At 50.1% G+C, this 26,685-nt stretch overlaps 7 protein-coding genes and 3 non-coding genes across 10 annotated transcripts; 6 read left to right on the top strand and 4 right to left on the bottom strand.

Annotated features, from left to right (window-relative positions):
- Window positions 1–285: 285 nt before the first annotated feature.
- VTN00DRAFT_t213 lies at window positions 286–369 on the top strand. Its single transcript has one exon. It is a non-coding gene; the product is annotated as a tRNA-Ile (tRNA).
- Window positions 370–696: 327 nt separating this feature from the next.
- On the top strand, window positions 697–2,357 carry VTN00DRAFT_3179 (uncharacterized protein; the record flags this gene model as incomplete). The annotated part of the gene is made up of 3 exons (XM_069429467.1): window positions 697–955; window positions 1,031–1,244; window positions 1,322–2,357. 3 exons carry the CDS (start codon window positions 697–699, stop codon window positions 2,355–2,357), a joined length of 1,509 nt encoding a protein of 502 aa, XP_069282917.1.
- Window positions 2,358–2,745: 388 nt separating this feature from the next.
- On the bottom strand, window positions 2,746–3,826 carry VTN00DRAFT_3180 (uncharacterized protein; the record flags this gene model as incomplete). The annotated part of the gene is made up of 3 exons (XM_069429469.1): window positions 2,746–2,876; window positions 2,988–3,238; window positions 3,324–3,826. The coding sequence occupies 3 exons, from the start codon at window positions 3,824–3,826 to the stop codon at window positions 2,746–2,748; spliced, it is 885 nt and encodes a 294-aa protein (XP_069282918.1).
- Window positions 3,827–12,022: 8,196 nt separating this feature from the next.
- On the bottom strand, window positions 12,023–13,435 carry VTN00DRAFT_3181 (uncharacterized protein; the record flags this gene model as incomplete). Its single annotated transcript, XM_069429470.1, has 4 exons — window positions 12,023–12,126; window positions 12,197–12,796; window positions 12,854–13,291; window positions 13,360–13,435. The coding sequence occupies 4 exons, from the start codon at window positions 13,433–13,435 to the stop codon at window positions 12,023–12,025; spliced, it is 1,218 nt and encodes a 405-aa protein (XP_069282919.1).
- Window positions 13,436–15,568: 2,133 nt separating this feature from the next.
- VTN00DRAFT_3182 (uncharacterized protein) lies at window positions 15,569–16,851 on the top strand (the record flags this gene model as incomplete). The annotated part of the gene is made up of 2 exons (XM_069429471.1): window positions 15,569–15,812; window positions 15,908–16,851. The coding sequence occupies 2 exons, from the start codon at window positions 15,569–15,571 to the stop codon at window positions 16,849–16,851; spliced, it is 1,188 nt and encodes a 395-aa protein (XP_069282920.1).
- Window positions 16,852–18,005: 1,154 nt separating this feature from the next.
- VTN00DRAFT_3183 (uncharacterized protein) lies at window positions 18,006–19,051 on the top strand (the record flags this gene model as incomplete). Its single annotated transcript, XM_069429472.1, has 3 exons — window positions 18,006–18,429; window positions 18,512–18,663; window positions 18,731–19,051. The coding sequence occupies 3 exons, from the start codon at window positions 18,006–18,008 to the stop codon at window positions 19,049–19,051; spliced, it is 897 nt and encodes a 298-aa protein (XP_069282921.1).
- Window positions 19,052–20,630: 1,579 nt separating this feature from the next.
- VTN00DRAFT_3184 (uncharacterized protein) lies at window positions 20,631–22,428 on the top strand (the record flags this gene model as incomplete). Its single annotated transcript, XM_069429473.1, has 5 exons — window positions 20,631–20,844; window positions 20,921–21,771; window positions 21,839–21,949; window positions 22,014–22,180; window positions 22,248–22,428. 5 exons carry the CDS (start codon window positions 20,631–20,633, stop codon window positions 22,426–22,428), a joined length of 1,524 nt encoding a protein of 507 aa, XP_069282922.1.
- A 1,141-nt stretch (window positions 22,429–23,569) lies between these two features.
- Window positions 23,570–25,022, bottom strand: VTN00DRAFT_3185 (uncharacterized protein; the record flags this gene model as incomplete). Its single annotated transcript, XM_069429474.1, has 9 exons — window positions 23,570–23,615; window positions 23,678–23,844; window positions 23,902–24,151; window positions 24,204–24,379; window positions 24,437–24,459; window positions 24,523–24,687; window positions 24,737–24,822; window positions 24,876–24,910; window positions 24,975–25,022. The coding sequence occupies 9 exons, from the start codon at window positions 25,020–25,022 to the stop codon at window positions 23,570–23,572; spliced, it is 996 nt and encodes a 331-aa protein (XP_069282923.1).
- Window positions 25,023–25,768: 746 nt separating this feature from the next.
- On the top strand, window positions 25,769–25,840 carry VTN00DRAFT_t214. Its single transcript has one exon. It is a non-coding gene; the product is annotated as a tRNA-Ala (tRNA).
- A 257-nt stretch (window positions 25,841–26,097) lies between these two features.
- VTN00DRAFT_t219 lies at window positions 26,098–26,169 on the bottom strand. The gene has a single exon. It is a non-coding gene; the product is annotated as a tRNA-Glu (tRNA).
- Between the last annotated feature and the right edge of the window lie 516 nt (window positions 26,170–26,685).

Here is a 26,685-nt window from a genome sequence, read left to right on the forward strand (position 1 = left end):
CAAGTCTCTTTAACAGGCTTAGACCGCTCTTGTTCTATCGGTGCACAAGCAGAGGACGGCTGAGCAGAAGGCGCACGAGCTTGATTATATACTATCAGAGAAAGGACAACGCGTGAAGCACTTTGCACTTGGAAGAGAGAGCCCTATTTTTATTGAAATCATTTAAGTAGATCATATTTAGATCTAAATATTTGTTTTCAGCATACTGTTTCATGAAATCATAACTATTACTTTTGGTCGTTAGATAAAGAGGAAGCCTTAGGCATCAAGTGCACTGTCTTTCAAGGTCCTGTAGTTCAGTTGGTTAGAACGTGGTGCTAATACCAAAAGGTAACGCCAAGGTCGCGAGTTCGAGCCTCGTCGGGACCAGCTGCTTTTTTCCTTCTCTATAGTTTTTTTGCCCCGAAGTGAGCTCTTTTTTAAGTGAGGTTCTTTTTACCCCCGATACGGTTGAAAGATATTAGCACATATTCCCACGGAAGGTACCTACCTTGGGTATCTACTTTGTGGTATCACCACTGATAGGCGGAGACCAAGGGGTCGCCCCGGGGCGTCTCTATCCGAAAGTGGTATAGTGCAGATCTTATCGATCGAGGCGAGCCGGCCTGTGCGGCGGCGATCTTCAACCGCGCGATCCAGAGTCTCCCCGCGCCCTGTCTTCACTCGCCCTCGTCTCCCGAAGGAACGACGAGCGTGATGAGCATGGAAGATCTCGAATCCAGATGCGCTTCCCTCCGCGCCCAGATTGCCGCTACCGAAACGCAACTCGCGGCACTGAAGCGCGAGCTTGAGAGCGCGGAGAAGGCGGCGGCAGTTGCCGCTGCTGGGAAGGAGGATAGCACTGGCAAGACCACAGCCAGGGATAGGGATGAGAGGACGACAAAGTGGCCTCTTTTGAAAGAGGAATATAAGAGGTATGGAAGGCAGATGATTGTCCCGCAGGTTGGACTGCAAGGTTGGTAGTCTCCCGCAGCACGCGACAGCTCCCCATCTTGCTGCATATCAAGCTAACAGGGCTTGTATCATCCAGGGCAGCTGAAACTTCGCTCTTCTTCCGTCCTGATAGTTGGCGCTGGCGGGCTGGGATGTCCCTCTGCCTTGTACCTCGCTGGAGCTGGAGTCGGCACGCTGGGCATGGTAGATGGAGATGCGATCGAGCCTTCGAACCTCCACCGCCAAGTCCTCCACCGGAGCAGAAATGTTGGCAAGCTGAAGGTCGATAGCGCGATCGAGTACTTGAAGGAGTATGTCAAGACAATCAAGACAAGCCTGTTGCATCTGCGATGTGTGGAACAGGAAACTAATTGATTTTCAACTCTAGGTTGAATCCTCATCCTAAATACGTCGCCCATAGAGCTCATCTCACTCCGCAAGACGCCCCGGAGATCTTTAAAGACTATGACCTCATCCTCGACTGCACGGATAACCCCGCCACTCGATACCTGATTTCTGACACCGCAGTTCTCCTGGGAAAGCCACTCGTCTCTGCCTCTGCACTGCGGACAGAAGGACAACTTATGGTCTTAAACAACCCCCCTCGACCGCCTGGAGACAAGTCTGGTGGACCTTGTTACCGTTGCGTGTTCCCGAAGCCGCCGCCTGCAGACAGCGTTGTCAGCTGCGCAGATGGAGGAATCCTTGGCCCCGTCGTTGGGACGATGGGCGTATTGCAGGCTCTAGAAGCTATCAAAGTCATTACTACGCAGCAGAATGACAACTCTGCCAACTCGAACGTCTCCTTAGATCCACCCTTTCTCCATATCTTCTCCGCGTACTCTACGCCCCTTTTCCGCACGATTCGCTTGCGCTCGCGCCGGCCAAATTGCGCAGCCTGCTCCGCCAACGCGACCGTCTCACTAGAGTCGTTGCGCTCGGGGTCAACAGACTACGTGCTGCTTTGTGGCTCTACTACCCCCACCGCTCTCCTTTCTCCCAACGAGCGCATCACACCGGAGGAATATCAGAAGAAGCATGCAGAACCAGTGTCGCCATCCAAGCGTCACACCGTAATAGACGTGCGAGAGAAGGTCCAATTCGATATCTGCAGCCTCGAGAACAGTATTAATATCCCCATCTCAAAAATTATATCGTCTGCGCCGCCGAGGCCCCAGGAGGAGGCGACGACTCATCCGCAGGCTCAACCGCCAATGCCCGCCTGGCTTCCGCCGGATATCGCTTCTCCAGAGTCAAAGGACCCTATATATGTGGTTTGTCGTCTTGGAAACGATTCTCAGGTTGCGGTTAAGAGGCTCAAGGAGCTGGGTCTTGATCGTGGCGGAGAGAGGTTCATCGGTGATATCCGCGGGGGGTTCCGCGCGTGGAGGGAAGAGGTGGATCCGGATTGGCCGGAGTATTGATATAAAAGGCGTATAGAGGGCATATGAAAATTTACTTCAGCGAATGATTGTCGCTTATCCTAGCCATAAGCGCACATACTCTAGAAATAGCGAAATTTCCTGTAGAACTTTGTATGTATGTACAGCAGGTCCAACGGCTCATACTGCACAGACATCCAGGTAAGTAAATGTTTATATAGACATATTCTATCGAAAAAGAAAACTGTACATACAGTACGTAAGGGGTATCACATAAAAATCCATCCATCAACCATCCATCCGTCAATCAAACTCCCTTCTTCATAAATTCGCCAGGACCCGCAGACGCAATACTCCGCATATGTATACCTGGGTAGAGAGTGTATAACAATCAACCCGTATCAACCGATCAATCGATCAAGATTGAGACTCAGGCAGGTATCGCAACAGGCGCATCCTCCAACCACGCCCACTGCACAAGCACCCGTCCCTGGTCGATATTCGCCAACTTGGCAAACACTCCGGGCGACACGTCGATGTCTGTCGCTTTGCATCCGACACCTATACCGATAACGACAACACATTAGCCACAGACACTCCACTCCCTCATTTCTCCCATCAGGAAGATAGCAAGCTGAGATGAGCAATTCGAGGGGTAAAAGGAAGACATACATCTATCCACAACGGTAACGTCGACACTCCTCCCATCCCTCCTGAGCCGGAGTTTCATCCCGCACAGCGGATTCTGGTTCGGGTCGGAGCCACGCGACGCGACATCGAAGACGAGATGCGAGACCGCGCAGATATTGTCTGAATCCGTGCTTGTGATCCCGCACGAGCCTAGGGCCGGGTTGTAGTAGGTTAGGTCGCCTGTGTAGGGACCGCCGTGGTTGGTGGGGAGGGGGAGGTTGGATGCGGTTCCTCTGTGGATGGGGATTTCATTGTTAGTATCAACCTGTGTTGGAGGTTGTAATATGTGATGTGGGAGGCAAAGGGGATAATGCGTACTTCTTGCCAACAATCAATCCGACCGCGAGACCTATGATCAGAGCGATGAGGATCACGATCCCGGCGCCGACTCCGATTAGGAAGAAGCGGCGCTTGCGTCTGTCGTGGGCAAAGGGGAGCTTCGACTCTATCTTTCTCGAATATTTCCCTAGACCGGACCTGGAACCGAGATTGAAACCGCCCGATGACCACTGCGACCACCGCGATGTCATCTTCGAGGTGGCAGCTGCATGCGCAATCCCCGCCTCCTCCAATGACGCATCATGAGCAACAGCAGTGGAGGTCACGACAGGCGCGCCGCTCCCTCCCGCGCCCGCGACAGGTTTGCGCTTCGGGATTGCAGCGAGAGGGTGTTGTCTTTGCTGTTTCAGCTGCTGCTGCTGTTGAGAGCGCACGAGATCCTTCTCATCGAAGCCATTGGGGTTGACGGTCGTAGCAGACGCGCTGCTGGGAGACTGCGCAGAATCGGAACTTCGGAGAGTATCTTCTTCTGGAGAGCCCATTTCTTGTTGATATTGACTTCGATAATGACAAATTAAGAGTCGCAAACAAATCCGCAAAGCGTGTGCGTCGATAAAAGAAAAAACTTCGCTCAGACCTCGTTCGTTATCTCAATGAATGAACGGACCTCCTGATATCTCCTTATCAACGTCGCAAATCGCGGTCACTGCGCCAGAAGCATGCTGTGTAAACACAGTTTGTGGTCGGTAATTGCTGTCGAATTTCAGTTAATGACAAGGAGCGAGTGAGGCGACTCTGAATCCAAGAGGACAAGCGACGAGAACGTCCAATTGACCCGGACATGATTGTGGTCGTCCTCCAAGCGCCGGTTCTCTTTGTGAACTTCGACATGGGGGGGAGGCGGGATTAAGGGGTTGGCCAATCAGCGTGGAGCGGGATGGGAGCTTTTTATGCTTGGTCTGTGCTTAGTCAGCTATATACTGCAACGTAATCAATCACCGAGCGAGCGGTGCAATCAACACCATTATGAATAACACTTGATTATTTAACCACACCACCCCCTAATTTGAAGCTACTTACATAAAAAATAATTGCCTATCTAGCAGGGCAGCTGACCCTAGTATGACCTTGAATATTACAGTTGCTGCACCGCGGTGGTGCACGTTTCCTAGGCCGCTCATCACCTTCCCTCTACCCCCTCTGACTGCATCTGAGCAGCATGCTGAGCAAGCTGCTGGCCTTCTTCAGCTGTCAAAATGCCCCCAGTAGCAATGTAAGATCTAGTTGTCTCTCGCTTGCGTTTTTGATGTTGGTTAGCCATGCGTAGCTGTTTGATTTCATGCTCTAAAAGCACTGCATTATTCATCGCAATTTGACAACCCTTGACCACCTGATCAACTGCATAACTGATTGAACTAGGAGGACTCTGTGTACGCTGCCGCCAGAGGCGCTTGATTAGCTCTGCCTGCTTCTCCAGCTCCCTAGCATTCTTTGGTGTCTCAGCAGTCCAGCTAGATGATTGACTGCTATGGGATGTGCCTGGTGGAGTAGGTGTTTTCAATTGAATATGAAGCTTGTCAAGCACCTGCTCTGGTTTATATGGAACCAGGCCTCCTGCAGCAAATCCACTGCATATATTAGATCCTGTCAGGGCATGTGGGCGTACTTGCTGGTAGATTGCAATGAAATCTTCCTTGTCAATATGATTGATGCCGTGCTGCATATAGATCTGTGTTTCCTGCCCATATGCACGTTTCAATGGCCGAAAGCAGGCAACATCAAGCGGCTGCAATAAATGCGACGAATGTGGTGGAAGATATAGAGGAATGATCAAATTCTCAGTACAGAACTGATCGAATGCAGCTGTAGCATGACTATGATGGTCATCTAAAATCAGAAGGCGATATCTGCCTGCTGTATGAGCTTTGGTATGCTCATGGAAAACCTCCTTCAACCAGCACATCCCTAGCTCATTGTTGGTCCAGCCATTATCACTCGTCCCAATTGTCCAGCCCGATACCATTTAGACTGATGATTCTTGGCAGCAAAGATGATCATTGGAGGGAGAGCCCAGCCAGTAGCATTGACTGTCTCAATCACAGTCACCCATTCTCGATTCCCAGGTTGTATTGCTCTAGGCCGGCCCCTAGATTCGGGACCAGCGACAACCTTTGCAGTTGATATTATCCCCATTTGGAAGCCAGTCTCATCAAAGTTGTAAATATCCTGCTCAACAATACCATATTGTTGTATAGCCTCAAGGACACACTGAAACCACTCTCTGATAACCTTTGGATCCTCACAGAGAGTCCGTTGATAGTCATATCTGCGGCTGTATTTGGATTTGAGCTCGTGGTGGCAATTGATAAATCTTTGGACCCAACACTGGCCAACAGTAGCTGGTGTTTTTAACCGGCTAGATAACAATAAACTGGCCATCTCTCGTACAGTGACTATTCGTGGTGGTAGTCCCCGCTGATCCATAGACAATATCCATTTGAAAAGCACAGATTCTTCTGTGGTAGTGAGCTTTTTGCTGTTTGGTGTTGCATCTACGCGTGCAGAACGCCCGCGGACGCGATGTTTCAATGTTGAATATTTGACATCATATGCATTTGCAGCAGCTTGAATGCTTTTAAATTGGCCATTATTTAAAGCATTAATAGCAAGCAAGATACGTCCCTCTTGCTGAACTGCTGAATCTGCTGGTTTGCATGGCATTTTGGTAGTAGAAGATATCAAGCGTGTTGTGTGGAGGAAGCGCGCTCGCTCGGTGATTGATTACGTCATGATTTTGGACAACAACGTCGATAGAGATGTGTCAGTAGTTCATGTTGATAATGGATGATGGTTTTTTCGTATTTTTGCAGATTGAGATGCCTTTATTGTCTAGAGGCTTTTATACCGCCTAGATAAAGGAGAGATTTGAAAAGCGGCCTAGGTAGGCTGTACTCACCTCCTGAGTTTTATGGAAGTGATGATTTAACCGGTTAGTGCTTTTTCAGAGAGTGAGATGAGCACCTACATAGTTAAAAAGTATGTTTATGTTTATTCTCTTTGCATTACTATATTATCCGTGGTTCCAGTAGGCAAAATTCGAATTCGGCCCCAAAACATGGAAATAAAGCTCTAGACCTGTTCCCCGGACGAGATACAGAATCAGAATTTCTAGAAAGTAACTCAGTAAGAGCCAAAGCCGCCCCGCTCTCCAGAGGGAGTTTAATCAACGCTTTTCCTTCGCCTGGTGAGCTAACGATCGTGCCGCATTTGCATAAGCATCCTGTTAACAAGGAAACACTAATCATGATACTTCCTGTAATTCTTAAGCTTTCTGATTGCGTCTAATCTGTCTGGACTTGTGTCTGGCAAGCACGAAGCCGGTGTTTCGCTAGGGATTGCCATCTCTGCCTTCCGATTGATATTCGGATACTTCCAAATGAAGGAGGCCATAGACAAGGTCAGGCCAAGTACATGTTTTAAACAAAGAATATCGTTAGAGACGGGCCCAAAAACTGCCAATATGTAGAATATAGCCCCTTTATGTGATACGTAATGTGCGTGGTGAAAGTGAATGCAAAGGGGTTTAGAGACACGGCGAGGTGACTGGGCCTAGGGCTCAGGATTAGGATGTGGGCCATCTCTCCAGCCGCAACGACTACCTCGAGTGTCAAATCATTCCATCCGGCAACATCCTCAAATACAATCACATACCATTGACTGACAGAGGGCGCTAGCTACTATACGTATTCAAAAAGGGCATTTGGGATTCTGACATCGCTATAGTATAGTCTGAGTGGATTTGGAAAGAATGACACAGAATAGATGAACAGTACATGGACAGCACGCAAGGTAATAGTTCTGTTGTATCTATGCATATAGTGACCACCTAGAACGAGGTACCGTAGCTAGATGTTGCACTTTAACTGGGATAGCCAGACAGAGCAGCAATTATTGTACCTGAAAAAAGTGCCAAGATCCAAAAGATCTGCCAAAAAGCGTACAAAATCTTCTCCAGTCCTTGCATCCCCTGCAAGTCGGGTGACGCTCGCAATGTTACATCCGAATCCCGTCGAGACACTTGAGTAGCCGCGGTCGACTGCCGGCCCATTTCGGTATCGACGTGGCGAGGCCTAGCCAAAGCCGTATCATTATGATCGTGCTTGCTGATCAGTCGTCCGTATGTCGTCGTGGTGCTCCTGGGGAGGCGTTGTTTCCTCCGCGCTTGGGGGCTGTTCTGGTTCTGTTTCTGTTTCTACAGCAGAAATTCCATTGCTTGGGTGTTGTCGCTTTGCCTCGCTATTCTTTCCCTTCCTTCTATGCGTACGCCAGTCTTCTGTTAGATTAGACTCTTAGTTATCCAATTTTTCCGGCAAATTAGCTGAGGTAGGCAAGTTCGCACCGTAAAATATCTCCAGGATTTGAAACACCGGCAACGCAAGGAGAAGCATCGGAAGTATTTAACCACATCCCCAGGAATTCTCATCGCCCTGCAGGCCTCTGTATTTGGCTATCTCCCTGGTATTGGCAGTCGCGTATGTTGTATAGAAAAGGGTCGTGAACACTCAATACAAGTCCAGTACTGTCGAATTAAGGATCTCGAGGAGTGCGAACCAAGAGAGAAATAGATTCAATGTCAGTTTGTCCGCAACCCACCAGAAAACATAGGATATAGTTCGTCGTTGTGCCTTAGACAGCTTTCCAGAGGTAAAATTTGCTGGTGCACTGAGAGCCTTTCCAGCTTGCTGAATACCGGACCTAAATGCCTATCCAGAAACCTAGCAAATTCAGGCCATAGATTGCGGGTGATAGCGAATAGACTCCAAAGCTGGAAGAATAAGCCGATTCCCGATCTTGGTTATGCTCCTCAGCTGTATAATATGCTGGAATGATGTCCCAAACGCATTGGGTAGAAAGCCCGTATACCACCAAAAACTGCTCGTTATATATCAAGAAGATCGCGGCACTATCCAAAGGGAAAATAATGACAATTCAAACCATTCTCCAGCTTTTCTTGAAAAGGTCATTCACAAGAATGTCCTCGACAATCATAACAGTCGACTGGTGCGTGGTGAACGATGTGGTCCCAAGGTAGTGTGTAATCGCAAAATGATACTGTGTGATACTACAATATCTAGCATACCCAACAATGAAAATAGAAGCCCCGGTAACGAGCTGCCGGTCGCTAAGCCAACGCTATCTGCTGAATAGCATTCCGTGAAACTGGTCCTTCCCACGGTGGGAATGGTAGTCAGATTTTCATGTGCTCTTTCAGTTTTTTTGGTTACGGTAACAATGTGTTCGTCGAGATAGCTTATGCCGTCGCGTGGAAAGTCTTCAAGAAGAAGGTTATGAGGACGAAGAAGAATGTAAGCCATACTGATATAAAAAATGCCAATATGACCTATGATTATGAGACAATGCGCATATAAATAGCTTGAGGATTGCACATATACCGATACCTACCTATAGAGACAGATTAGCTATATTATTCTTAACTACGAAAAGTAAAGGTTAGAATTAAAAATTCGAGGAAGGGGCGGAAGATCTCTAAATGCAATAGCGTTTGCTGACAGAGACTGCTGATTCCGCTCAATTGCAACAAGCTGACCAGCGAAATGGGCCAGTCCTTTAAAAAATGAGAGGATGAAAAGAAAAAAATGACATACAATATCGGGGTCTCCCTCGAACTCGAAGGTCGACGTGTTGCAGCACGACATTCTGAACGCTAACTGCGTCTGCGCAGGAGAGGGTTCGAATTTATATAACAAGTAGATAATGTTGTATTAAATTGTCATAAAACTTCAAAATCGCGTGCTTTAGATAGTTATGGAGAGATAGATAAACCCTGGCTTTCGGAAAAAAGCAATTCAGCCTCAAGAAGAGGTGGCAAGGCTCTGCTACAGCCTCGTGGTGTTCCCAGTCCCCTCACACATCTTGATTGATACACATTTGCAGCCTCGTCGGCCCCTGTAGCGTCGATACTCCACATAATTAGCATCTTCGACCTATCACCCAGTGCGTTGACCACTAAGTGTAGACGCTTGGTCTGTCGATCCCAGATTAGCGCTGTAGGATACCAGCATCTCGGCAAAGTTGGCAATATGACCAGCCAGAGTAGCAGCGAGGCAGTGACTTATTGCAGTCCAACTCAAGCAGGCAAATCCGCAATTCAGCTGCCTTGCTCCCCTTGTTATGCTGAGATGAAGATCGTCTAAGCCTATTGAACTAGAGCGCCCTGACTAAAATAGGACGTAACACCCGAAGAGACCCAAGTCCACGTAGCTACCTACACTAATATATCATATCTTTTGTCACCCCTCCTCTGCTCTCTATTGGCTTGGTAAACTGCTATTCTAAAACCATGTGATTTTGAGCCTATTGGAGGGTACCCAGACACCATGATAGTCTAGGCAAAGCCAGCCCAGATTGCAATATAGCAAAAACGGCAAGCTTAGTGGCTTGGACGGGGGGAGGGGGCGCCAAAAGATATGAATCAGTAGTGTAACTCGAAATACTACTCTTTGTAGCAACAAACTCTAACAAGATAGAGATATTATCACAATGTTAAAATCAGACTGTGGTCTCACATATGGGTGATGGATGAGGTCACGGTCGCTAACAATATAGGTACATTCAGCCATAATTCAAACTCAACTTTGAATAGCGGCTTGAAGATATTCAGAAATTGTCACTGCTCAAGATCAGGGCTGAGTAACGGTGAGAGAAGAAAAAAGATGCAAGCTGATGGATTTGACAATATGAACGGAAACAAGTACCTAAAAAGAAATACCAATAATATATTGGGTCTGTTTCCAGAAAACAGAATAATTGAGGAAAGATGCGAGCTGCCGGCTCGGCGGGGCTGAGCCCACCAGGATACCCGTGTGGCAGTTGGAAAACCCGAATCTGGCGCCTTAGACCACTCGGCCAAACTCGCCTATCTTTAGGACGAGCTTACTAATATTTTACAAAAAGAATTTTTTCAATATGTGGACCAACATTGTACTCAGGCTCGGACCGAGACTGGAGCTGGGACAACTAATTGGAAAATGGCTATGTACGAGCGGCAAGCCTATCTGCTCATATCGCCTAGATTAAGTAAGGCTATGTCATTGTGCGATAAGGCTAACCCACACCAACGAAACCTATTGCAAGGCGGGGAAACTGTTGGAATGGAAGAAGTAATAATATTAAATTCAGTAGTAATAGTTGAAGTAGAAGTCCTTGTTTACGTGCGTGGAAGGTGTAGAGGTAGGCGACCAGGTGGTCTGCCCTAACCCTAGGCCCTAAGACCTAAGTGGCGAGACCGACCTGTCCCTCCAACAGACACCCATTTGACTATAAATAGATGAAACGGGTAAACAGTGTCAGATACCTAATGTATAAGTTGGAAGTATGACTCGGCCCGGCAAAGTAGCTAAGCCTCCCATACAACTACAATGCAACGATATCCCTTGGTACTGTACAACTTAGTGCAGAAATACAATATGCATGGCAGTTTGGGGTCTTCCCCGAATTCGCTGAGTCCATGTGATTCATTCATCCTTTAGGTACTGAAAAAAAAAATTTTTAATCGATAGAACATCTCACATTATTCGCTTGCTCTCTTCATCTTCATTGTTCCAAGTCTTCAAAGCAGAATACCCATCTAATAGCACCCATGTCCTAACCGAGCTACACCTCCGAAGAATGACCATGACCCATTTTATCCACCAGCGCGTACTTCCTCATTACTCCAAAATGGTTTGTCAGGGTAAATAGCCTTGCCGTAGTTCCATCTCTTACCATAAATGCGCGCAAGGCCAACGGCATCTGGCCGGCTTTCCCGTTGACCTTAGACTTGGCTCTTGTATCCGTTTCGGCACCTCTATCGAGGAGGAATTGCATGTTAACTCAGTGAGAGCGCGCGATAGCACAGTGTAGAGAGATCCGTCCATTGCTATCTGCCGCATGGAGGTCCGAACCAGCAACTTCCAAGAGGACTTTCAGGGACTGTAGGATCCCGCTGAATGCGGCCTTATGGATTGGGAGGCTACTGTCGTCGAGATGACGGAGACCAAGGTCGGCATGGTATTCCTCGATTGGCATTATCACGATTTCGACATGGCCTTCCCTCTCAGCGCCGTGCAGAGTACTGCGGCTGATTAGCTCGCGCTCCAGCTTTGTTCAAGAGTCGTATGATCTCCAGGATGCCTTTCTCAGCTGCGACCAGTAGTTGGAAATACAGGGAAACCTCAATGAAAGTAACCGTATTGGTTGACGTCCATACCTAGTAATAGTCACTCACTGAGCTCAGTGTCCCAATGCCCCAGGCAGCCAAAGCAAGTCGAGTAAGCATTCCGTCTCCAGTGCCACCCGAACATCGGGAGGGACTCGGGAAGGCTTCGGATCTTATCTCGGCGGCTTCGGTGATGCCTCCGGGCTTCCGGCTCGTAGCACCGTCCGGGCCAGTCGGAGTCGTCGGACTGACGGCGGCGGACGCCGAAAGACCGAGATCATGTGCAAAGCATTAATCTGTGACCACGTGATAATATCTACGATCGTTGCCATATCACGTGGCTTCTCCTGTCTTGAGCGGTGAGTCGGGCGGTCAGAATTTTGCTGCCAGAACATCAATCAAGCCAGTTCGAGCCACTTGCGGAAGCGGTTCCGGCCGCACGCTCCGATTATAGCAGTCCATCTTGAATCCAAAGAAAACAGATTGACTATAATACTATGATATCTGTACTGTCTAGTATCTACTCCAGGTACCCATCCACAACGGCCTTGAGCAGCTGGTGAGCGACAGCCTTCTCTGGCGGCACCCTCAGCTTTCCCTCGATGTAGCCCGGACCCGCCGGCTCTGTGTTGTATACACGTCAGAGAGGGGATCTTTTTTTTAAGGAACGAAATGGTCTGGGAAAGAAACATACCTCCCATCGGGCTGGTGAACTTCTCCAACGACTCAGCGACCTCGTCCAAGGGGAACCACTTCGCGTCGGCCAGCTCGGCATCGTTGTCCAAACGGATCTCCTCCTCGCCAGGAATAGCCTGGGCGATGGCACCGATCATCAGGCTGTTCGGGTACGGCCAGGGCTGGGTGCTATGGATCACGACGCGACCAATGCGGACTCCTGTCTCCTCCCAGACCTCACGGCGGGTGGCTTCCTCTACGGACTCACCCGGTTCGCAGAACCCAGCCAGGGGACTGTACCAGTACGGCTGCCAGCGGCCGTTGTGACCTAGCAAGGCCTTCTTGCCGTCGCTGGACACGACGGCCACGATGATGGAGGGATCGGTACGGCAGAAGGAGATGTTGGAGATGGCGTTTCTGGTGGCGCATGGGGGTCTCTCTACGACGGACTTCTCGGACGTACCGTCCTTGATGACGGTGGTCGTCAGGGCTTGGTCAGTGGGCGGACAAATACGTTTCGTTCCTGCCCAAACCGAGATCGTTGGCGATCCACATTGAGCGCAGTATGGGTTACGCTTGTTCCAGTCGATTATAGCACGACCCATCGAGAAGATGGCAGCTGCATGCATGTTAGCATGTCATACACGCACGCATCCAGGGAAATCGCTGAACATACCCTCCTCCCGTGAGAATTCCATGTGTGACCGGGAGAATTGGAACCTCAGTCCTTTTGCCTCGACCGCCTCGATAACACTCTGCGCCTGCTTCTGAAGGGTGCCGGTTGGAGTGACATCGAGAGCGAAAAACGGCGCTCCGCTCCATCTCTTGTAGGTGAAACCCTCCTTCCGTCTCTCGTCTAGACCGAGCAGCACGAGCAGCGGCCTGGTGATCGACGAGTTGTACTCCGCAACCAATTGCTTTTCGCTGCTCTTGAATGGATCATCGCCGATGAGGCCCTGCACGTCTTTGTAGTTGACGAATGCGAGCTTAGAAGGGTCCTTCACGAGCGGAGCGTTGTTGTTGAACAGGAGGAATGAAGTCGAGCCATGCTTCACGGCGGCGTTCAGGAAGGTGTGGTCGGTGCGGAGAAAACCGACGCGGTTGAGGGGGCTCCCTGTTCCCTTTGGTTAGTATCGCCCAGGGACAGCTTTGAAGTTACCAGGAACTCCAGAGTCTGCCTACCCGCAAAGTAGTTGGTAACTTCCTTTCCAAACTTGCGGCTCAACATCTCGTCGACATAAGCATCAGCAGAAGCCATCTCAGAAGGGAAACGAGCGCGATCTTCTCGGGGTAAGTAGTTTATATATGCCTATTATCTGGGTCAACCCCTGAATGGAATGTGGAACTCGGAAAAGTTAGACGAGCGATCTACTATTCCATGGGTATAGTCTGAAATGGCGATGATGTATTTATATAATCCGAGACATATATATTGGCGGAGACCGTCGGAAGACACTCTGGAGCGAGGGTCATAGCCGGAAATAGGCAAATCGTACACCTTTGGGCGTCCGAACTTACTCCGCTTTCATCGTTGCGAAGTGGAAACGAATGAGGGGAAAATGCGTGGTCTCAGTAGTGGCCTCGCCACATCACTCTCTCACGGCAAAATGCAGTAAGAAAAGCGGAAAAGAAGAGCGAGAAACCCCCGAACTTCAACATTCATAAGATGCGACCTTCTCATGCCGTAGCTCGGGCAAACGACGGCTGAATTATCATTATTGCAGGTGCTGGTAGCTCATAGAGTGCTTGATGGTGACGGTAGCTTCGTGCGGGGGAACCTCCCACTCGGCAGCACCGGGCTCCATTTGCAGATCCCGGAACTCATTATTGGCCAATCAAAATCGATCACCCAACTTCAAGCCTCTTTGACACGAAGCTTCGGGGTCTGCTTCTGCTGACGCGTGCGGAGGACACCTGAGGAGTCGATGATGATAGTTGATACCCATGATCCCTTTTGAAGAAACCTCCAGGCTTCCAAATTTATTTATGGAGCCTCATCCTCTTCGAAGCCGAGTTCGGGCCGCTGAGGAAGGGGACGACACGTGTGAGGTTCACGCTGCTTTTGGCCGCCCGACAAAATCCTTGGAATGTACGGAATGATATCCGATGGATGTACCGCGCTTTCTCCTTTTGCACATTGTCCGTTGGTCATAATGGGGGAAAGTCGTCGCGGAGAGCACAGGCTTAACGACCTGGTCGTGGTCATCCCGTTGAGGTTGGAACTGTTGTTGAAGAGGTCGATGCGTGCGGAGTCGGGGAAACCCCTCAAAAGAGGCACTGGCCCGCATACAACCTGCTAAAGCGGCAAGCAATGATGCGAGCCAGCCCCCTCCAACGGCAACAATCAATACTCGCGTCTCCTAGGACTTCGCTATACATCCGACAACTCCGTCAGCATCGTTGGTATCCATTTTATTCGTTTCACCATCTTCATGCCGGCGTCTCGGAGAGTTTATCTGTCAGTCAGCAGGCTCTTCCGTGTTAAGGACATGCGTATGCGACGTCCAGAACAGTAATGGCATGCCATTTGCCGCCTCATGCTGCAAATTTAGTGAAGGAAACAGTGAGTTTTCAGAAAGAAAGTACGATAGACTCCTCTGGTCTGGTCCACGAGTTATAAATATGCAGGCATCACTTATCAGTTATCAAGGTACTCGAGGTCGGGACCGCCGTATCTAGAACCAATCTAGACGCGAGTCTGTTTTGTCATTTCGGTACAAATAGTCCGCTTTACTGCGTACTGTACAGTATGGAGGGCTGGATGAGCCAACGTGCCAAAACTAGAATGCACAAAACCATCGAGATACTGATCCCCAATTCTAGAATAATTCGTATTTTATGCTTCCGGTAGATAAATCGTAGCAAGAGAAGTCGTAAAGTGAGGGCTGTTCGCTCATTGCACGATTAGCCGGTTCCTGAATTGTCGCTGTCAGTGTGGATGGCATGGAAGTGTTGGTCCAGGTTCCCCCCGACACTCGGAACGGCAACAGCGATGCCATGCAGAACGCAATCCCTAGCTATTATTGGCATACGTAATATGTGCTCTGCGAAATTGGCATCATGTAGTTTGGTGCGAGACCCATAGTAACATTAGGTAAGTGCATATTAAGATTAGATGTGCAGGGACACACAAGAGGAACAAAGTGCGGCGGATTGGTTATTGGCGAGCCTAAGTGATCCGAAGTCTGCGGGGTCGGCTAGTACCACTGTGATCGTGCATTTTGGTCCACGTCGAAGTCGGCTGTATCACAATTTGTATTTGACATATGTGCCTAGATTCCGGTACATAGTACGCAGTAGTAATCAACCTAATTCGAAAGTACAGTGGAAGATTCCGGTAAAAAGACCATATCTCGTGGGTCGAGACTCCAGTGTGAGATCCATATTTACCATGGCGGAACCACGATGTGCTACCCCACCGACGTCAACATCGCGAGAGCCTCCAGCTCCCGGGAGAGATGTTGACAACAGGGAGCTTCTACGCATCGCCGTCATCGGTGCGGGGACCATTGGCCTCTCCTTCGCGGCTCTGCACCTCGCGCACCCGGCAAACCGACGTCTCGGGAAGAGGGTCCAAGTCATCATCTACGACCCGCGGCCGGACCTGAAGGAGTATATTGAGGCGACGCTGCCAGGTCTGTTTTGTCCAGTAATTTTTCTTCCGCCATTTATTGGGATTTCGTTCTATCAGTCTGTATCCTAGTCCACTTACGTTGATGATGCTGAGCAGGATATCTCTATTCGTTCTCGTCCTGTTCATCCTCCAAGGGCGATGGGGAGAGGAAGCGGTATGGGGCCGACGATAATGAGAACAATCAAACCCAAAGCCAAGCAGGGAAATGGTCTGGAGATATTGAAGAACTCACTCTCTCCCACCTCCTCTCCACAAACACCCTCATAATCGCCTCCACCCTAGCCGACGCTGTTCAAAACGCCGACATCATCCAGGAACAAGGTCCCGAAAATATCGCCTTCAAGCAGGACCTCTGGCCCAAGATCGAGTGGCTCGCAAAGCCGACTGCGCTCTTCTGGTCCAGCACGTCCGGCATCCCCGCGTCCGTGCAGGGTAAGAGCATGCGTGACCCCAGCCGGTTGCTGATCGTGCATCCGTACAATCCGCCGCATGTGATGCCGCTGTTGGAGATTGTTCCGCCGCCAGTGCCTCCCTCTGGTTCAGGTTCTGAGTCTGATGCTAGTGCGTCCAAGCAGTCGCAGCTCCTCCAACGGACCCTTGAGTACTGGCACAGTCTCAACCGATCGCCAGTTGTCCTGAAGGAGGAAATCACCGGCTTCGTCGCCAACAGGCTCGCCTTCGCGCTCCTCCGGGAGGCGGTGCACCTCGTGAATAGGGGCGTCGCCATCGCAGAGGAGATTGATCGCGTCGTGGAGAACAGCATGGGCCCGAGGTGGGCGGTGAAGGGTCCCTTCTGGAGCTATCATGCTGGAGGCGGGAAGGAGAGGGGTCTGAGGGGATTCTTCGACAAGATCGGGGATACAGTCCAGGCGTGCTGGGATGATGCGGGCACACCGGTCTTGAAAGATGGTGACGGTGCAGGTGATTGGGTGAATGCGTTGTGTGAGCAGGTTGAGAAGTCGTACGGACGTCTGGGGGAGGAAGATCTGGGTGCTCGAGATGAGAAGACGAGGAAGGTGTTGGATATTACGATGTCATAGAGTAGGTTAGATAGCGCTTGTTCTTGGGATTTTACTTGGATTAATCGTGATATACAGCTGCGCGTCATGTCGGGTATATAAAATCGATGTGCCTGTACTGTGGTTGACCCCGGAAGGATTCCTAGTATGACCTACTTATAGAGGTTAGATTTTGATGCCGCCTTCAACGTTGCCTATTAAATGGTCATGGCGGGCACCCAAGTCCTACTTTATCGAGGAAACTAGGCAGTATTCTGGTAGCGCAGTTAGAGGGCGGCATCAAACTAACATCCCTATACTAAGAATCCTTCCGGGGTCTACCACAGTAGTGACATTATCATCTGACCGAGATTGAGTAGGAATATATACACCCGAGCTAGTTGTTGATGCGACGTTTATTATGATGAAATAAAGCTGTGTTTTCTACTTTCACGGTTGTAATGCACACCTCTGATTGGTTAATCGCGAAGTAAACAATGCCAAACGAAAATTGAAACCATGAATCTTGAAAGACTATTCGCGGAGACTAGATACCCCTATGTACCCATTATCATCATCTAGCCGTGCTTGCTGAGAGAGAATCTCTTTCGGTAAGTCATGCGACACCATAGGGATGTCGCACTACTAGCCCTGAAGATTTATCCTACCGAATCAAGTATTTCTCTCCGGAATAGCAGATCCAGGATCAACACAACCCTACATTGTGCTCGTCGTGAAGGCATTCTATAGGGGCATTTTCTTCGTCATAGGAATCAATACCATGCTGAAACAACATCAAACACATCATTCTGGATGCAGTCCTAACTCTCCATCGGTCCAAGATGGCGATACGGAGCTCTACACATTTTACCGTTCGAACCCGACGCTTTCAAACAGACGGCGTATCATTGGCCAGCGGCTCGCTTAGTCATGCAACACCCGACCGACGGTCCCGAGGTAAGCGACGACACATGAAGGCGAACTCCATCCTCCGGCTTGACTTCATATCTTCGCATATCCTTGTCGTCGCTTCGTCGAGCAGGTATCTTCACTGCTGCTTCTCCCAGCTGCCTCCAGTCTCGCTGACTATCTCCTCTCTTCCAGCTTCTTTTCTTCTGCAGTTCATTCACTCCTGCGCTCTCGACTGACGGCTTGCGCCTGCTTCTCGCGTGATCGATCTTTTCCGTCCGCCCGCCATGGCTGCCCTTCGCTCGTCCTCGCGCCTCCTGGCCACCTCCCGGCCATTGTTCCGCCCTGCGGTCTTCGCCAGGTCGTATGCCACTGTTGACCCTATCTCTGGCGTCACCGAGGCCATCTCCGCCAGCACCAAGCCAGTTCCCGAGTCCAAGACCTCGACCGTGCAGGACCCTGCTCAGTCGGAGACTCCCCGGATCAAGACCTTCCATGTCTACCGCTGGAACCCCGACAAGCCCACCGAGAAGCCCAGAATGCAGACCTACACCTTGGACCTGAACAAGACCGGTCCCATGATGCTGGACGCTCTGATCCGTATTAAGAACGAGGTCGACCCCACCCTGACCTTCCGCCGAAGCTGCAGAGAGGGTATCTGCGGAAGCTGCGCCATGAACATTGACGGAATCAACACCCTGGCTTGCCTGTGTATGTATTTCCGCTCGCCCTATGCGGTAGATCCGTTGCGTGGAAAGTTGTTCGGTGAAAGATAGGTACTGACGGATCGCAGGCCGCATTCCCACCGACACCACCAAGGAGACCCGGATATACCCATTGCCGCACACCTACGTCGTCAAGGACCTTGTCCCTGACCTGACCCAGTTCTACAAGCAGTACAAGTCCATCAAGCCCTACCTCCAGCGTGACACCAAGTCGCCCGATGTAAGTTTCCCGCAGCTTGCCAATCGCGCCTCGGGTTACCATACAGTCTCTAACATTGTACCAACAGGGCCTTGAGAACCGTCAGTCTCCTGAGGAGCGTCGCAAGCTCGACGGTCTCTACGAGTGCATTCTGTGCGCCTGCTGCTCGACCTCCTGCCCCTCCTACTGGTGGAACAGCGAGGAGTACCTGGGCCCGGCCATCCTGCTCCAGTCCTACCGCTGGCTGGCCGACTCTCGTGACGAGAGAACCGAGGAGCGTAAGACTGCTCTGAACAACAGCATGAGCGTCTACCGTTGCCACACCATCCTGAACTGCTCGCGGACGTGTCCCAAGGGTCTGAACCCGGGTAAGGCCATTGCCGAGATCAAGAAGATGATGGCGTTCTAAGCTCGGTGAACTCTGATTCTGTCATTTATTTTCTGTGCCATTTATCTCTTGTCTCCGTCGTGAGAATTTTTAAGTCGAATGTTTCTATAGTGTAAACTGTGAACATTGTGTTAAGAGTCTTAAGAAATAGCGATTTTTAGAGGTTTTATCTGCCCGGGAGAATTATTAGCCGTACAGGGACCCTGTAGACCTTCACCTGTCTGCGGCGAAAAGAACCCTCAACTGAACTGAGTGTTCGTCTAGTTACATAACTTTGAAATAATGGCATTATTCTCTTAAAATCATTTTCAAAGAGCGCTGAATGAGAGTAGGGTGATTTTGCTACTTGCAGTATGTGACTTGATCCTGGTCATGAGCTCCCCATTGGCCTCATCTCATCCACTAAGCCGATCATGCAAGACCTCAGTTGTTCGACTCCCTATAGTCCAGAATAATTTTTTTGTCCGGATTCCCTTTTGCCCGTTGCTGGGCTGGACGGGAGCCGGAGAACACGGCTGTTTTTGGCTTCCCGCAGAGCCGTTGTTGGCGCCGCGTTAAGCTCAATCCGCGGCCACGGACTCGGAACCGCTGAAGATACGCATCCATGTTCTGCAGAAGTGACTGACTAAGCTCCTGATGGTGAACGGGCCTGGCCTGCATGATGATGCACTACTACTCCGTACAGATCACAATAAGCCCCCTTTTCTTCAGGGGTCGTGCCTTCAGCTATGGGCCTGGACTCTGGAGAGCGATTGGTCAAAGCTCCAGCCTCTTACTTCCCCTACGGGAGCCGGGGAGCTTCAGGTCAGGTGTCGACTTGACTCCACTACCGCGCAGACCGCACGAGGATCGAGCCTCGAGCTCTCTGTCTTGTGTCGAGACTAACGATCCAAGCGGCAAGCTATCCCATGCCCTTGGCACAACGGTACATACAATGGCCAACGCCATTACTGCAGGAAATTGAAACTATTCGTGCTTAAACTGCGCAGATCGGGCTGCGAGCGGCATCCCAACGGCCGTGTACGAGTCCACATGTGATGTCCTGGGAAACCTTTTGAAAATGAGGATGCTGACAAAAGTATAGCGCTGCATATTTCTTTTACGAAATTGAGCCGCCGTCCGGACTGTTGGATGCCATGGCCACGGCCCCTTGGTTACTCGACAATGCTCTCTCCTCTTTGGACCCTGAAGGCTGAAGCTGAGGCCTTGAAAGTTGAGTGTTCTCCACCGCGGGCCGGGACCCGCCACTCTTTCGGGACGCAAAGTTACTCGGCGCTGATTGACGAGCACAGCGGGCTCCGGGACGACGATATTGCCCTGTAAAGTATTAGATTTACAAATCGATCCGACACTCTAGCAGTCTAGCTTGTCTAAGACGGTCTGGGTTCTCCGCACTGGAGCACGGCCGCTGGGGTTACACCCGACGCGCTGGACCGGCTAGATAGACAAGCCGCGGCGATGGAGTTCTTAAGACTTAAGTCTTAAGCTCTGCCTCCGCACCACGGACGTTCCTGGCTCTGACCCGTGGCATCTGCGATACCTCTCAGTGAGCACGGGCTGTGTGCGAGGTAGGTAGGCGGACTTGTCGATCGTCGACAACATGGAGGTGCCGTCGTACTCTTTGCTCACCTTGGTCCCAATTGGGATCTTCACGTATCTCGTGGCTGGCGCCATCTATCGTCTATACTTCCATCCCCTCAGCAAGTTCCCGGGTCCGAAGTTGGCGGCAGTCACGCATCTGTATGAGTTTTACTTCAACATCATCAAGGATGGAATGTTCATCTGGGAGATCGAACGGATGCACCAGCAATACGGTAGCGGATTCTCCCTCCACGATCAAGGATGAAGCTTCCTTGGCTTGATCGCATGCTGACAGACCTGTGTTATCAGGCCCGATAGTACGGATCACCCCACATGAGCTGCATATCAAGGATCCTCATTTCTACGACGAGATCTATGCTTCCAGCGCGCGAAAGCGGGAAAAGTATGCTGGATTCGTAGCGCATTTCGGGACCCCGCTGTCGATGGTCACCACAATCAATCATGATCACCACCGTTTGCGCCGCGGCGTATTGAACAGCTACTTCTCCAAACGGTCTGTGACACGCCTGGAACCCATAATTCAGGAGAAGGTGCGCAAACTCGCAAAACGCTTCGAGGATGCCAGCAAGGCGGGCACTGTGGTTCGGTTGGATGCGGCCTATACCGCTTTGACCATGGATATAATCACCAGATACTCTTATGGGGCGAGCTACAACTACCTCGACGAGGACGACTTCAAGATCAGCTGGAAGAATGCGGTCCTGGACGCCTCGGCCAACGGAGCCATGATGAGACACTTTCCGTTCATGCTCGCCGTCTCGAAATCCATCCCACCATGGCTGCTGAAGAAATTGGACCCGCAGATCGCGGTGCTACTGGAAATTCAGCACATGGTCCGCAAGCAGTCCATGGAGTCGCTCGAGAACAGGTCCGGCAAGGCTTCTCAGGACACGGTTTTTGATGCTCTAAACGACCCTAGCCTCCCGCCTGAAGAGCGGACCATCGATCGCTTCCAGGACGAGGGGCAGATTCTTCTTGCTGCTGGCAGCGAGACAACCGCGAAGACTTTGACCACGATCACGTTCCATCTGCTGAACCGCAAGTCGCTGCTGTTAAAGTTGAAGGAGGAGCTGAAACAGGTGATGCCTACACCGTCGAGCACGCCGACTTGGACGGAGCTGGAGAAGCTGCCTTACCTGGTAAGATACCTGCCTATTTCCCAGGTGAGGGAGTGAGCAATGGGAATAACCTAAATTCTTCCACCAGACCGCAGTTATCAACGAGGGCCTTCGGCTTTCGTACGGCGTGACGACTCGACTGCCGCGTGTCGCACCAAACGAGGCATTGAAATACAACGACTGGGTCATTCCACCAGGGGTAAGTTCCTGTTGAAATCTATAATGCAAAGGAATATAGCACATTAACTGACAAACAACGCAAGACCCCCGTCAGTGAGTCCTCCTACTTCGTTCACATGGACCCGTCCATCTTCCCGAACGCCGAATCCTTCGACCCGGAGCGCTGGATCCGCGCAGCTGAGAAGGGTGAGCGGCTCGACAGGTTCATTGTCTCCTTCACCAAGGGGAGCAGGCAGTGTCTGGGTATAAAGTGAGTAATCCCCCAGAGCCTCCTCTGAACCCGCAATATCCGACAGCTAACGTAATATCTGCTGCAGTCTCGCCTACGCAGAACTCTACCTCACCCTCGCAGGTATCATGCGCCGGTTCGACATGGATCTATACGAGACGACCGTCGACGACGTCAGGCTTGTGCGGGATCGTTTCTTCGGCGCTTCGAAGGATGGGTCGCTCGGTGTTAGAGCGGTCATTACGGGGACTGGCAGTGACGAGGAATGATTTATTTTCAAAACCAACCATGATTTCCGATAAATAAACCACGTCTGCAAATATGTCCTAAGAAGAAAGGGACATGTATGCGTGATTGCAAAATTTAGGTACTTATTATTACGCTTTTACGAGGTTGGCGTTGTTTCACTCGATCCGTTGGTTGGGATCGAGATTAATCTCTCGGTACTGTACTGTACTGTATAGTCTGTACGATCGTGTAGAGACAATCAAGACAATTTAAGTAGCCGAGTGACGTATCCATGGCAGCAGGAGAGAAGGGATGTGCACCGGTCTCCAATTAATCCGTATCCATGCATCTCTGCTCAACACCAAATCGGCAGGAGCCATCTCACCCGTGCTCGATCCTGTCTCATCAAGGGATCGGCCAGGCCGGACTGCCCGGAGGCCCTCCATCCGTCCATCCTATCCTATCTAATCCCATCGATCCCATTGGTCGGTTCCTTCCAAGGTTTGAATTCTTGACCTCGTTAACAGATCAGTTCAGGAAAGAGCGACAGTCTACTCCTACCCAATCTGTCGTGTTGCGGGAGTATAAACTCCCCCCTCTTTTGCTCATCGTGCTTCTTCGCATTCTTTCGCATGCATGGTTTCTGTTTTCGCGGGCTTGATGAAGCTCTGCATGTCTCTCTATCTCTCGCTCCTTCGCTCCTCTTTCTGGCTCTGGACATACTGGTTTTTTCACGGACGGTATCACGTTGTGTGCAATTTTTTCTACATGAAATTCTTCCTGGTCCTACTCTCGAGATGATCAGGAAGGCGCCCTGTTCTTGTGGAGGGACTAATGCTCCCAGAGGGCGGGCATAGGTATCCCGTGAAGCAATGTACGGACGCTATCTGGCTGTCGAGATGATGGAGAGGGTGACGGGTGACGGTGATCAACAAGGAGATAGGGATCCTCGGTTTGTGGCTACGAGTTTGCTCTTGGTTCCTGCGATGGTGCGATGTGCTTACTGTACTTTAAGCCCTCCAAGGACTTCAAAATGGAAACGTTGACTCGGTTTCGACTTTCTAATATTTCTCGATCGCAGGTGAAGTGCTATATACCAAAAACAAAGAAAATATGAGAGAGTCAGAGTGCTTCACTATAACCGACGGTCGATTTGTTTTCGTTCTTGGTGAGATAGCGGAATCACGCTGCTAAAGCTAATTCCGGCTTTCGGCCATAGACCACGTAACTAACAAGGCGTTAGACTTCAAGGATACAGAAAACGGTCTTTAGAATCGAAACGCAACTCACTAGTGAAACACCGCGTGAACATCACGATTTCTTGCATCATTTCTGGCTTTTGCCACGAGAATGGATACTTCTTCTGGCGACCATTGTTCATATCTCGTCAACACCGCCATTGCTCCCGCCTCAAAACCAGTCTCAGCTTGCAACAAATTCCAAGCCCCAAGGATTTTCTGATTTAGTCAGCACAAAACCCATGCTGGGACAACTCCGAAAGGGTATACACATACAAAGTGCTTATCCCTTGGCCAGGTCCCCATGGGGAGCCTGTATCGTTTGACATGGATATCTGTAAAACCCGCCTCACGAAACCATTCCTCCAGACGTGGACCTGGGGATACAACAAGTCCTGCTCTTTCAAACGCCGGAATAGTGCAGTCGTAGTATTGCTCAATGGATGTACCTTCTGTCGAACCGTCTTCTGAGCGCAGTTTTACGTCCCAGTCCTGCATTTCGACCCATCCTCCTGGCGTGGTATGTCTAATAGAGTTAGTCTTCAAACTCGATATTGGTCATTTGGAGGCAAACTAACTCGTAGCATTGCTTCAATAGCTTGCCAAAGTCCTTGATAGAGCCCGCCAGGTACCGGGAGTGGATAAAGTCGTACGGTTGGTCGTCTACCCACTCGTCTTCCATGTCGTCTACAAAGAACCTCAAATTTTGAGGGACCATAGATGGCTGGATAGGGCTCAGATCGGTACCAATGACCTGGATCAGGTTAGTCGAGCCCGATACAACAGTATCATGCAGGAGAAAACACTATACTTCAGCACCGGGGAACTTATCGGCTGAGGAACGTTCGTAAGTTAGCTAACATTCCAGTGAAATGGTCTAGTGTCTCCAAGTCTTACCGAACTCTATGGCCCAAATTCCCGTTCCAGTGCCCAGATCGAGGACACGCCGTGGCGAGTCCCCGATAGGCGCGAGGAAGAGCTGCCCATCTAGCAATGCTAACATCATCGCATGCGTCACGTCTAGCCTATCCTTTTCCTCTTCGTCGTTCGGCATGAGGTAGTCTTTCACTAGGGGTCAGCAGTGCTCCCAACGCCCTATTGTAAGACTTACTCCCGTCTTTGTATCCGTGGTACCGTCTGCCGTTTTCATGTCTATAATCAAGGACTGACGAGGCGAGCGAGGCAGTGTAGGTCGAACTGGGAGTCATTAACTGTCTGGTCTAAGTTACGGATATGGAGGTACTGCTGACAGTTCTGCTCCGTAGGCAGAGTCATTGTCGGTGACCTGCAAAATGTTAGTAAGTCACGCCTTCTATCGTCTGACATCTTGGAACATAGAGGATACAGACCTGGCGGTCGATCTCAATGTTCTGATTTTTTTCGTTGGATTCAGCCATTGTTCTGAGAAGTCTTCTCGAGAGAAAGGTTAGGAATGATCAAAGCAACGCGACGACCTCTAAGCGTAACGTCGTATGTATAAGACAGCCAGGTTGGAATGACTGCGACAAGATCAAGGAACCTCGAGATAGACAGAGGGTCGACTGAAGAGGGGAAATAAAGAACAAAAAGACCCCTGGCGAGCCATATCCATTCAGCCTATTCTTTAATTATTAACATATTACCCATTCATTACCTCTCACCGCTTGACGGTCGATATGCAGAGGCGGCGCAGAGGAAACAGACAGGGTCTGAGCAAACAAATACTCGATGGTCAATGCCTAGACGGACGGTATCATCTTTCCGGACAACGGCCACGGCTATAGCCACGAGACTAATGCACTTTACGATGCGCAATTCAGTCAATGACCACTGACAGTCCAGCGACCCTGGCAAGTATATGCATGTCGAGTCATGCATGTTACACGACGGTGCACAGGATAAAGTACTCCGCCCTACAGTCCTCACTATTTAAAATCGTAGGAACAGGGATTGCTACTTGATTCGCGCAGGTCCGACGGTGTACCTCGCAGCGGCTGCTTGACTGTCCCCGCGCTTGCTTCGAACTATTACAGCGCAACACTATCCAACCCGATCATTACTTTAACCGCGCAGACTGGCCATTCAAAAAATTCGAAGGAGAAAATCTAGAAGTGGAAGCGGGGCGGAGAGTTGAATTTTGAAATTAGCCGGTGACTAAGCAAATGGGCTTGTGGTTTAGTGGTATAATACCCCCTTAGCATGGGGGTGGTCCGGGGTTCGATTCCCCGCGAGTCCATCTTGGCGGGTCCGAGCTTGGTCGGATCTTCCTTTTTACTATTTTCCTTCTTTCACATCTTTTTCTTGTATGTATTGATTTTTTTGTCGGCATAGACTCAATCCGAAAGTCTTCTTATAAGCCTTGTAATTAGGTGCTGACGAGAGATCACTGTGGCTACTCACTAGCAGCCCGTAGTGCGATCTGTAGAATCACAGAAATATGTTTTTTAGCCGGTTGGGGAGAGGAAGGAAAAACAAAAAACAGAAATTTAATTCCTCCGGTAGGGGGAATCGAACCCCCGGCTGCTGTGTGAGAGACAGCGATGTTAGCCACTACACCATACCGGATCTTAGTTGCCGGAGTAACGGCTTTTGAAAAACATGTGGATGTGGCAAAAGGTATCCGCTGGACAATATCCTTGTAGGATACCAGAAAAAGTAGGCTTCAGAATTTGTATTTTTCTATGTCGGGGGTATCAACTGTGGTGATGTCGTTTGCCTGTCAACTCGAAGTAACAGGTGCGCGGCTGATATACATGACACTGACTACTACTGTATTTGCCGGAAGACAGCCGTCTCTGAAACTTTTTTCTTTTTCTACGCTGCATACAGGCTGTATTGTGACGGCGCTCAGTCATAGTATTATTAGCTAAAACTATGGTAGCTTGTCATACAGAATCGAAAGCATGAGGGGAAAAGAAAGGAAAGAATTCGCAGGGCTTCGTATAACGTGATATATATAGGCAAGTAGGACCGGCAGTATCCCAGAGACAAAGGAATGCTCAACACCGCCTGCCTTACCGCCTAGGTGTCTGCCGCGCCGTCACAGTATTGCATTTGACCGATTTCAGCATAAGAGTAAGA

Source organism: Thermoascus crustaceus (assembly GCF_041956765.1).
Source record: "Thermoascus crustaceus strain CBS 181.67 unplaced genomic scaffold VTN00scaffold_13, whole genome shotgun sequence".
NCBI classification, from domain to species: domain Eukaryota; kingdom Fungi; phylum Ascomycota; class Eurotiomycetes; order Eurotiales; family Thermoascaceae; genus Thermoascus; species Thermoascus crustaceus.